Source organism: Phodopus roborovskii, unplaced genomic scaffold (assembly GCF_943737965.1).
Source record: "Phodopus roborovskii unplaced genomic scaffold, PHOROB, whole genome shotgun sequence".
Taxonomy (NCBI): domain Eukaryota; kingdom Metazoa; phylum Chordata; class Mammalia; order Rodentia; family Cricetidae; genus Phodopus; species Phodopus roborovskii.
In genome coordinates, this window is record NW_026125540.1 from 5,230,486 (window position 1) to 5,242,227 (window position 11,742).

At 38.4% G+C, this 11,742-nt stretch overlaps 1 protein-coding gene across 1 annotated transcript in view; it reads left to right on the forward strand.

Annotated features, from left to right (window-relative positions):
• The window catches only part of Naa15 (N-alpha-acetyltransferase 15, NatA auxiliary subunit), a 64,292-nt gene extending 61,247 nt beyond the window's left edge, over positions 1-3,045 (forward strand). Inside the window, exon 20 of the mRNA XM_051176896.1 lies at positions 651-3,045. Coding sequence (XP_051032853.1) covers positions 651-851 — 201 coding nt within the window. The 3' untranslated portion in view covers positions 852-3,045. The remainder of the gene's footprint in view (positions 1-650) is intronic.
• Positions 3,046-11,742: the final 8,697 nt, after the last annotated feature.

Genomic DNA, 11,742 nt, shown 5'->3' on the forward strand with positions numbered 1-11,742 from the left:
CTAGCATCAAGATTCCTTGATTTGAATTCAGAGTTTAATGACAACAGGAATATATTTTGTTGTTTGTTAAGAAGTCTTGGCTGGAATAGACTTCACTATGTATAACATAGACCACACTGGCTTGAACTTATAAAAGTCCACCTGCTTCTGCCTCACAAGTGCTGGGATTAAACATGGGCTATCATGCTTGCTCATTGCTTCCTCAAAAGAAGGAAAGTTAATATCCTGTATGCAGAAACTGGCATTGACATTGTAAGTTTAACATTTATGCATAGGGCCAAGCTATGCTGAGTTAATGTTATTTCATAAGGTTGTGTACTTGCTCAAAGTACCCCTTTAAAAAAAAAACAAAAAAAAAAAAAAAAAAATATGGCTTTAATCCCAGAAGCAGGAGGATGTCTTAGTTCTTCGAAGTAAGCCTTGTCTACAAAGTGAGTTCCAGGATAGCCAGGGCTACAGAGAAACCCTTTCTCAGAACCCCCATCCTACCCCCCAATAGACAACAGCATCAAAAATGGGACTTACAAGCAAGAGGAAATGTTTTTGTTTTCCTTAAGAATATTTTATTCTTATTTTGGAAATGGTTGAAATGTCTCATGAGAAGATCTGTTTTGTGCTGAATTCTAACATGACCTTTTCTTTTTTTTTAGACTTGCATGGAGGTATTGGAAGCCTTGTGTGACGGTAGCCTAGGAGACTGTAAAGAAGCTGCTGAAGCTTATAGAGCAAATTGTCATAAGCTTTTCCCTTATGCTTTGGCTTTCATGCCCCCTGGATATGAAGAGGATATGAAGATCACAGTTAATGGAGATAGTTCTGCAGAAACTGAAGAACTGGCCAATGAAATTTGAACATCATTAAACAGCAAATGGAATGACTTTGGACCATATCTAGTGTATAATATTTTTGTCACGCACCTGCTGCATTGCTCTAACTTACACAGAATGAGAGGAGTAAATGTTCTTGCCTTCAAATAGTCTTTTACGTTTTTTATCCTGCTGAAAACTATATATAAAATACCTAACAATACAGGATATAGGTTCAGTTTCTTAAAAATTAAAAGCTGCTAAAATTGAGAGGTTAAAAAAATTCCATATCCTACCTTCCCTGCCCATGTTTTTAAACTAATTTATATAAAATCTGGAGGCTATTACAGCTAACATAGCAGGTGTGTGGCAGAAATATTACCTTAAATTTGTCTTGTGAGATTTTACTATATCTCAGACAGCATAAATGCTGTTTTAGCACTGGATTCTTTCACTGAGCACAAAGAGTTGTTGGGGCTTTAGCATCTGACTGATTTTGTTACGGGGTTGATTCTTGACCATAGGAAGTATGCAATGTGAATCACTATGTACAGAGCCATCTACAACAGACGCTTGACATTGTAGAGACTGGGACACATAGCTACCAAGCAGATTATATGAAACCTAGAAGGTGTTCAGTACGCGTGTTGTGTTTCCAAAATTTGCTGTACACGATCAGTTTGGTGTTCTTGTACCACAGTTTTTAACCGAAGGAACCAGTTGGAACAATCTCAATTTTAACAAAAACTTGAAGAACTAAAATAACAATGCAAACTTTTAGCATTGGTTTGGCCAAACTTGTTAAAACTGTAATGCAAGAACCAAATGCACTGTGATGTGGCACCAACTAATTAGCAAGCATGAATTTTTCACCTGAGAGTGAAAAAAAAAAAAAAGAAAATCTACCATGGCTTGAAGTTAAAGAGCAGAACTCCTGACTACCATTCTATGACTGATCAAGAGACTAATAGCTAAAAACCTCAGCAGGCCTTGTTCACGATATGCAGAAAAAAAGTGCTGCAGTTTAGATACCTCTGGAACTTTTCCACAGTGTCACAGGTTTGTAATACTTGAAGCCCTTCATTTCTAAGAATATATTTCTTGCTCAGTTGTTTCAGGCAAGCCCAAGACTTTGTAATTTTTAAAGGGCCCAAGATTTTTTTTTTCAATAACAGACCAGCTTCTTTTTCCTGCAGTTACAAATGTAATTTCTTTTTTGTTGTCAAACATAAGGTACCAAATATGATGCAATAAATTGTTTTGAAAAACAGTTGTGTGAATATTTCCACTAATCCGAGTTGGGCTTCTGTGAAATACACAGGTGGAAACAGAGATTGCAAGCCAGAGGCAATGGAATGCACTGTAGAGCTAGTACAGATGGGAGCTTTTTAGAGCGGGCTAAATGATGGTGTCAGGGAAGTTCCAGAATGAAGTAGAATGCTGCTCCTTTGTTCAGATTTCACTGAGGGCTAGGATTGTGGCAGGTTCTATGAATGTAACTCATAATCTGAAAGGAAAACTAAACACGACTATTTTGATTGGGAAAATGAGCCTTAAATACGTCAAACCTGTACACTGAGAACTAGCCTCAGGCTCAATATTCTCTTTATGTTTGCAAGGTCTGAGCAATTAAGTTTAAGTAAAATGAATTAAGTGTATATAAAATTGAACTTTTGTAGTATTTTAGTTATAGATAGTTCATATGCTAAAGGGAATTTTCAGATGATCAAATCCTTTTATCTCATAGTACATGATCTGCATTCCACATCCCAGTCTAACAGGTTAGTGATGCAAAGATAATTGCAGTCTGAACTCCAGTGCTTTGCTTTAACAGGCCCTGTCTCAGGAACATCTTAACAGATGGCAAAAAAAAAAAAAGTAAACTTAAAAAAATTCTTATGAGTGGCAACTGAGGCTCTTATTGTATGTTTAAAAAAAAAAAAAAAACAAAAACACTAGTGCTGCCTCTGCCACTATTCAGTGTTGGAGGAGGCACCAGCCATATAGTAGGTGTGTACGTGTGCATTTGTTTAGACTCTACTGTATATCACAGTGAAATCCGTCTATTTGTCTTGACAATGTTCAACGATGTAGATTGTCTTAGGCTGAACACTCAGAAGTACTGAGAACTCTAATGCAGATGCCACCCAAGAGGAGCTAAATTCCTATCATGTATATTGTATTCCAACACAATTTTACTGGAACTATTGAATAAATCTTTTATTTTCTTTCAGGTTTACTTGATAGTGTATACATTGTCTGGTGTCAAAGGACCTTGACTGGGTTCACCTAAAACATTGTACTGTACTCTCTTGAGTATATCAACTGGATCATTTCACATTTATCCCATCCATATTCAGTTAATTTCCAGTGATACTGTGGGGGAAAAACAGGGTTAGATAAACAAGTTGGAAAAATGCAGTGTGATGTTGTAATCTAAACAAGTGCCTTATGTTTATTGCTAAGAACTGGTGTTATCAACCCTTTTAATAAGAAGGGGTTCTCTCGGCCTGTATTAATATAGGAAAGTAAAGATCCCTTTTGTTTTTCTTTATATTTACTTATTGTCATTTCTCATTGAAAAGCTAAACTCTGACTAGCTTAGTTTACTTAGCTTTAATTAGTTGAGTCATACATTTTCACTATTTTTTCTGTATTTATTATGCACAACAATAAAATGATCTCTAATAGCATGACTAAAAGTAGTGCCGATGTCACTGGAAAGCTTTCTGGGCCTTATTAGGCCCTGTTTTTTTCACCATGATTGTACTGCATGCTCTATTGCTCCCAGAGCTGTGAAATGAAAGCTGTGTTTGTATGAAGAGCTCAGAGAACCATGGTCCAGAATCAGGTGGATTGTAACAAATTCAGAAAAATCCTTTTTGGTCACTCGGTAAGACTAGTTCCATTGCCATGCATAGCCTCCATTTGGGGAAAGCTTAAAAAAGTAGAGTAATGAATATGGTAGGTGTTTCTTTTAGATAATTACAGTCCTTGAATTCTGAAGACAATGATACTAAGAGAATTCAGACCAACCTTTCTGATGGAAGGGGTCTTCCTTTTTCTGCCTCATGCTCCTGATTTTTTAACTGAAAGATTATTAATACCATTTTGCTATTGTCTAAATTTTGCTGAACCAGTTGTTTAAGTCCAAGACACAAACAACAAAACTATGTCATACCAGGAGAAACAGAAATGGTTTCAATTTTTGCTGGTTAGAAACTACAATTTGTAGCAATAAAAAGTTTTTGGAAAAGGTTATCAAGTTCACTTTTCCCTTTTACAGCTATGAGATGGACATGGAAAGTCTTTGTAGTGTCTAAGAGGTACTGGAGAATTCTGTATTTAACAGAGAATATCTTATGTATATTCTAGTTCATATAGTAAAATGACTACTTCCATGAAAGCATACTCATGGAAATACTAAAAACAAGCAAAGGGTGTTGTGTGTGCTGTAACCCCAGCACTTGGGAGCTGGAGTTGAGGGCCAGTATGGAAGGAAAGAAAGAAAAACTTAGGGGGAAACTAGAAAAGGAAAGAGTCTAACAGACTAGTTTGTTAGTTCATGCACTTAGCTCTGACGGATCATTTTGGGGTGGAAGGAAGAGAAGTTTGGTATAATATAAATTGGAACTTGGTGTTACAACCCCAGTGTTCAATCTTCTTAAACCAGACTATAGCCATTGTTTCAAGGCTGCTTATACCAAATGTAAGGGTGTTACTAGCAGTGCCGAAAAACCATTCTGAGATCTGTCATATTTTTTGACAGCATTTCACTATGTACCACTCCTTGCCTCAAACATAGAGGTCTGATTCCCTCTCCCTCCTGAGTGCTGGGATTAAATAGTGTACCACCATGCCTACTTATGAAAGTTTAAAAAGATGAGTGGGGGGGGCATGCACATTTGTGTGAGAATGCATGTGTGGAAGTAAGAACAAGTTCGGAATCTCACCATCCACCCTTATATGTGTTTCAGGGATCATACTCAGGTTACCAGGCTTCATGGCACCTTAACCTGCTGAGACATTTCACTGGACCTTAAGTGAGGTCTTGTTCTCTATTTCAAGAACCTGTATTTCATGCAGATGATTTATTTCTATACGTTGGGAATCTCAATGTGCTGTAAAGATGCCTGGGTTCTCTGAGAACACACTTGTCTTCTCATTTAGGAGTAACAGGAAGTGAGGTGGTTTTGAGAGTGTTTCAGATCTCAGTTGACTTCAACTAATGATGCTTATCTTCTATGTTTACATGTACATGACTGGCACATGGGCCCTCTGTGCTGTCTTTGATTTTCCATTGTTTGGTCCTGAATGAATTTGCCACCTGTTTACATTGTAATTGGAGTTTTTCAGGACACATAGCTATTGTTCTTCCAAACTGGCTTTTCTTAGGAGCTCTACCTATCTGCCCTCAAGTACTCATATTGCTGCTTTGTGTCTTTTAAAATGAGAAAGTTGCCATTTAAAGTAGATGGTAACAGGACTACCCCCTGGTTTCTGGAATACCAAATATTCATAACTCTTCCTTTGGTTAACTTAGTTTAAAAAGTGAGAGTAATAGACATATTTAGGAACATGTATTCAGCATTACTTGTTCAGAAGTTCATTAAAAAGGACTTAAGACTAAGCCAACTGCTTCACTTGTTTTTGTTTTGTTTTTTAGAGTTGAAAGTTTTAAGTACTTCATTGAATATAGCATTTTCAGCTTACAGAATAGAACTATGTGAGTGAAATGTCCAATTGTAGCATGAAGTTACATGACTCCTGGTTTGGCTCAAATTCTGTTATGTTCACACACCTTTAATCCCAGCACTCAGGAGGCAGAGGCAGGTGTACAAAGTGAGTTCTGGGATTGCCAGGGCTGTTACACACAGAAACCCTGTACCAAAAACAAAATCCTATAAGTACATTTTAAATTTTGCTTTTATTATATATAGTGTGAACGTGGAGGTCAAAGAACAAATTGCAGGGGTCGGTCAGTTCTCTTCAGGGGTCAGTTCTCTTTACCCACCATGTAGGTCCCAGGATTTGAACTCATATTGTCAGGTTTGGTGGCAAGTGCCTTTACCCACTTAGTCATCTCTTCAGCCTGTAAATCTATAAAAATCTTAAAAAGACAGTCAGGTGGTGGTGGCATATGCCCTTAATTCTAGCACTCTGGAGGCAGAGGCAAACGGATTTCAATGAGTTTGGATGCCAGCCTGGTCTACAGAGTGAGTTTCAGGAAAGCCAAGACTGTCACACGGAGAAACCCAGTCTTGGGAAAAGACATAGTAATGAGAGTGATGCATAATAGATGTTCAAACTCTTTTTGAGGGTGGTGTGAATAAAATTGCCCCACAGATGTAGGAAGTAGCAATGACAGTGAACTTAGGTCATCTGCAAAATCTTAAATTTCCTATCTCTGTGGTTATAGAAGATTCATCTTGGTCCTATCTGTTGGCCATAAGGAATCATCTCAAAATATTGCAGATACATTTTTATTGATTTTATCAGTATTTTTCCACATGTAATCTGTGCTCTCTTTTTGTAGTTTGTCAGAAATGGTTGTGTCTTAAAGAGATGGTGCTGGAAGTACCATCTCTTTAATTTTCTTCACTGTCATGATACTGGTTGGCAGTGAACGAACTCCTATCTTTAGCAGGCTCTTTCTAGCTATTGTCATGCCTATTAGAAGTGACTGACTGACTGTAAAGGATGCCATTTCAAAGAATGTAAGGCCATTGGTGACAGACATACTACATATCTAGACTTTTAATGGCTTCTCCACACCATAGTCAATGACAGTCATCAGTCTAGTCTGCCAGTGCCTTCCTCTATGTGGAGGAGATGGTTCAGTCCTTGAAACTGTAAGCTTAACATTGGTTCTGTATTCAAGTTCCAGGAGAAGTCTGAGAACATTAGCAAATTTGATTAAAATGATCTGCAGTTAGTGTAATCACTATTGACAGCTGCCTGACCCTGACCTTTCCAAGAGATTGTAAGGTACATCCAAAGTTAAGAGGCAGTCTCAGTCAAGTGTGTATATGCCTTTAATCCTAGCAGTGAGAACTCAGAAGCAGGTGAATCTCTTGACTTAGAGGATAGCCTAGTCTACAGAATGAATTCCTGGACAGCCAAGAGTACACAGAGAAACCCTATCACTAAAAGTAAAAGGAAAACTGGGAGTACAGAGATTGTGACTTCTCTTATACTAAGTAAATGAGCCCAGAATTTTAACTCTGTTAAGAGCTTTCTGATTGGTTTCTCATCTACAATGTCTTGATACTTCAGTCATGTCTACTGTACTGAGGTACAAGTAGAGAACAAAGAAAAGGCTAACCTGTTTGTTAGTTTACTTCATTGAAAAAACTTTACATTTTCCCTAGAAAACAGCACTTGTAAGTGGGCATTGAGTAAATCCTTGAGCTTTTAAATAGGTAGATCTAGTATTTGTGAAAACAATTGAGTCTGACCACTTGTTTCCCCTACAAGATTCTGTTAGCTATAAATGAACACTTACTACAGTGTTAGTTGTGACAGGAACTTTGGTAGTAGAGTGTTTGGTAAGGAGGGTGACAGGATCCAGACAGGATCAAGTAAACTTACCTTTTGAGGGTGTTTGCTCAACACCCTCAGATCTAGCTAGTATTTTTAGTAAAGGAAGATACTTTTGTCACCATGCCTCAGTTGTGTCTGGAGTGTTTTTCGGCAGTTAATAGTTATTGGACAAGTAGTAGGATTGATACTATTCCTTGCCATTCTTGGGTTTGTCTTTTGTTCCTCGCCTTGGCACACCTGGAAGGCTACCCTTTCCATCTGTCTTCACAGAAGGTCCTCCATTAGCAGGTTAATCTCTGATCTTGTGATTCAACTGTCAAGTACCAGCACAAACCCCATGAAGTTTAGTCCCCTGGCAGTATAATGGAGTTAGGACAGCTTGTAGATGAGTTAGAATCATGTTACTAACTGACTTAGATATCTCAGACAGTGTACCAAAAATTCCTAGGTCAAATAGTTGGAAGGGTTAATGTTTTTGTTCCACCGTTTAGTCCCAAATAAACACACAAGCTTATATTAATTATAAAATGTTTGGCCGATGGCTCAGGCTTCTTACTGGCTAGGTCTCTCTTAGTTATTAATCTATAACTATCAAAAAGGAAAGATACAATGCAACTGATACAAAATATCCCAGGAGGGAGGGTGGGTATGGAGGGGTATCAAGGTTATCACAAGGGAGCCCACAAAAACAAGCTGGGCTCATAGGCCCTCTCAGACTCTGAACCAACCACTAGAGAGCCTGCAAGGGACCAACCTAGGCCCTCTACATATCTGTGACAGTTGTGTAGCTTGGTCTATTTGTAGGACTCCTAGCAGTGGAATCAGGGCCTGTCCCTGTGGTTATTTTGTATATGATCAAACAAATAAGTGTTAGGAGCAGTTTCCCACCAGCCTGGTCCCACAGCAGCATCAGTCCCAAAATAACACACAGAGACTCTATTAGTGATAAAGTTGTTGGCCAATGGCTAGAGCTTCTTATTAGCTAGCCCTGTCTTAAAAATTAACCCATTTCTATCAATTTAAGTGTTTCCACATGGTCTCATCTTATTGAAGAGAGGGTCCGGACCTCTTCTCTCATGCCCTACATCTTGACATTCCTCTACTACATCTCCCAGAATCCTCCTTGTCTCCTAGTCCTGCCTATCTTGTTGTCCTATTGGCTAACAGTGTTTTATTCATTAACCAATACGAGAAACATATTTATAGAATGACATCTCCCATCATCTCCTCTTTTCAGCCTAAAATTTTAAAAAAGGGTTTTAACTTTAACATAGTAAAACATATAACAAAATAGTTATCAAATAAGAACTACAGTTAACAATATTTAGTCCACTAACTTTTAGCAAGATTTAAAGAAAATATTCCATCATCTATCCTATCTTTGTGAGTTTAAAGTCTTATATGTAACTGGTTTTTAATCCTAACTAAGGAAAACTATAATCATAACTATCTGTATTCAACTCCCTCAAAGACCACAGAAGGATAATATATAAACTCTAGAAATGACAGAGACATCTTGCTACCTGTCAGTCACCTGAAGTTCTTCTGTAATGTTCCATCTTCAGCCTATAGGCCAGTGTGTCTGGCAGATTCCTCAGCAAAGCAGGAAACTTTAAACTGTCCACCTGTATTGGCAGTTTGTCAGTCATTTTTCTTGGTGTCCTGCAGACTGTCTGGTAGACTCTTCCATGGAGCAGGAACCCTACAGCATTGCCCATCTTGTTTCAGCAGTCACTTTTCTGTGGTTCCTACACATCCAGTTTATAGCATAAAGTCAAATAATCCAAATGGCTATTTTGGTTTCTCTGTGTAACGTCTCCACAGGCTCCCATGTTTAAACACTTGACACCCTGACTGGTGGTGCTGTTTTGGGTGAGTGTAATTTAAGACCCTGGGTCCAGCTAGAAGATATAGAATCATAAAATGGGGCTTGAGAGTCACAGGCTCTCTCCACTTCTGGCCTGAGCTCTGTTTCCTGAACAGTCAAACTGTGAGCAGGCAGCCAGCCCCCTATTCCCATCACCTTGCCTTCCAGGCCATGATAGACTACAGCCAGTCAAAGCATGAGCCCAAACAAATCCTTGCTTCCTTCAGTGTTTCTATCGGGAAAAGGAACTAACTACACAGGTCAGAGGCAGACAGGGGCCTGACCACATGTCCCATGGAGCAATGACTCCATTTTCACCTAGTCATCTTTTGCATGGATGTTGGGGAACAACCTACTATAAATAACCACTGTCTTCATGTTCTTCACTAGTGTGTCTGCACTGGACCAGATGGGGGACCCGGACACTGCATTTTTATTGCTACACAACTCCTTGTGATACATGACCTTTTGTGAATGAATGACGTCCAAAGCATGATGGGTATGGTACAGAAGTAAAGGACACCCAAGGCATCACGGGTACAATAAAGAAAAGCAATTTAGGAAATGAAGCAGGGATCTTTATGGATTTATAAGCTCTGTGCTGTGACTTTATGTATATTTTCATTATCTTCCACATGCTGGTGACATTCCACACACTGGCCTGTCATTCACTCATGCCTCTATGGAGTCCCTGAGGACCCACTATGTGCCAGGTACTATTCCAGGAGTAGGGGAAGAATAAAAAACAAACAGAAAAACAAACCTTTTTTGTTTTGTTTTGTCTTCTGTTTTGTTTTGGAACTTTTCTTGTACTGGAAGAAGATGACAAAACAGAGGGCAGAGAGTTGCTGGAATTTCAACATGATCATCTGAGAAAATCTTATGGTGAACACAATGCTAAGTTTCTGGGATCTGACACCCTCTTTGACCTCCATAGGTATCACCCACACATGAGTGCATACATGCCAGCAAAATTCTCGTTAATGTAGCATAAAAATAAATCTTAAAAACAAAAATACAAAAAAAAATGAATATCTGAGTTGGAGAAATAACTCATTTTCTACCCCAGAATGCAAAATGCAATAGTTAGGAGAGACATGGATCCAAAGACTCCCTGACTCCCTTCCTCCCTCCCTCCCTTCTTCCTTCCTTCCTTCAGTTTTTTGTCTGTGTAGCCCCACTTGTTCTAGAACTCACTCTGTAGAGCAGGCTTGAAATCAGAGATCAACCTGCCTCTGCCTCCCAAGTGCTGTGATTAAAAGCTTGTACCACCTCCAGGCTTAGTTTTCAAGTTCTTAATTCTATCCCATAGCTTAAAGCATCTTCATCATGCTTAAGGGACATGTGCATTTACACACCTGGTCAAGATACAAACATGCCTACACACATACACACAACTCTTCTAACCACAATTAGAATTTCTTGACACAGAGTGCTCTGTGTTTCCCTCTCACTCTTGCCCTATTAGAATCAAACTCCATAACGAGTTTCTTTGATGTCCATCTTCCTTTCTGACGCAGGTGGTGTTGCCAGGAGCAGTTGTGCCTCACTGTTAAGAAAAACCATAAGCTATTTTAAATGCCATATGCTGTAGGTCTTTGAAGAATGCCTGTCCATTTGAAATATATTTTTGTATATCTAGAAAAACTATAAGTTTTGACTATTATAGGTAACTATAATCTGTACTAAATTATACATTACATTTTTAAATGAGCTATATAAAAACAATACCTAAACAAGAGGAGAAATATACATATCACAAAAGTGACCTTAAATTTATATCAATAAATGAAAATCCATGCCAAAACAAAGTATTTGTTTCTATACCATAATCCCCTTTTTACCTTTAAAAAGAGATTGGTTGTGATCATTAACTAACTAACCCTATTTAAATGAAAACAAACATTTATAGACAATATTTGGGAATTTGGGTGTCATTCTTTCCAAACTGTTTTTTGATGGTAGGGTGTGCTGTCATGGGGATACTAAGAAGATGCAGAAATCCAGGCTGTAGTGGTCTGTAAGGCTACCTTGGTCCAGCTGTTTTGAATGTTGGATCACCTTGGACACTGTTTCAGCAGGTCTTGCTTGATCAAACCATGTTAGTCTGGAAGGAATCTATAGCTTTTCATTTTCTGTGGAAATAGAAATAGAAATTCATTTCCCCAGTAACCTGTTTTTAGAATTAAATTTTGGAATCAAAGCATTTTTAAAATATATAAATTGGATTAATTCAGCAACATTGATAATCAAGTGTATTGTATCAATTGTTCCTTCCTTAGCAATTGAACAATTTAAAGACAACAAAATAGCATTCAGTATCCAGGCCCCACGAATTTGGCTCAGGTAAGACAGATAACCCAGGGACGAGAGGAAACTCTGACTGCATTTTTGGAGAGGCTAAAGGAAGCCTACCGTATGTATACACCCTTTGATCCTGATAGTAACGAACAAAGGGGCGATGTTTCTATGGCTTTCATTTGGCAGTCGGCTCCAGATATTAGGACTAAGTTGCAGAGGCTAGAC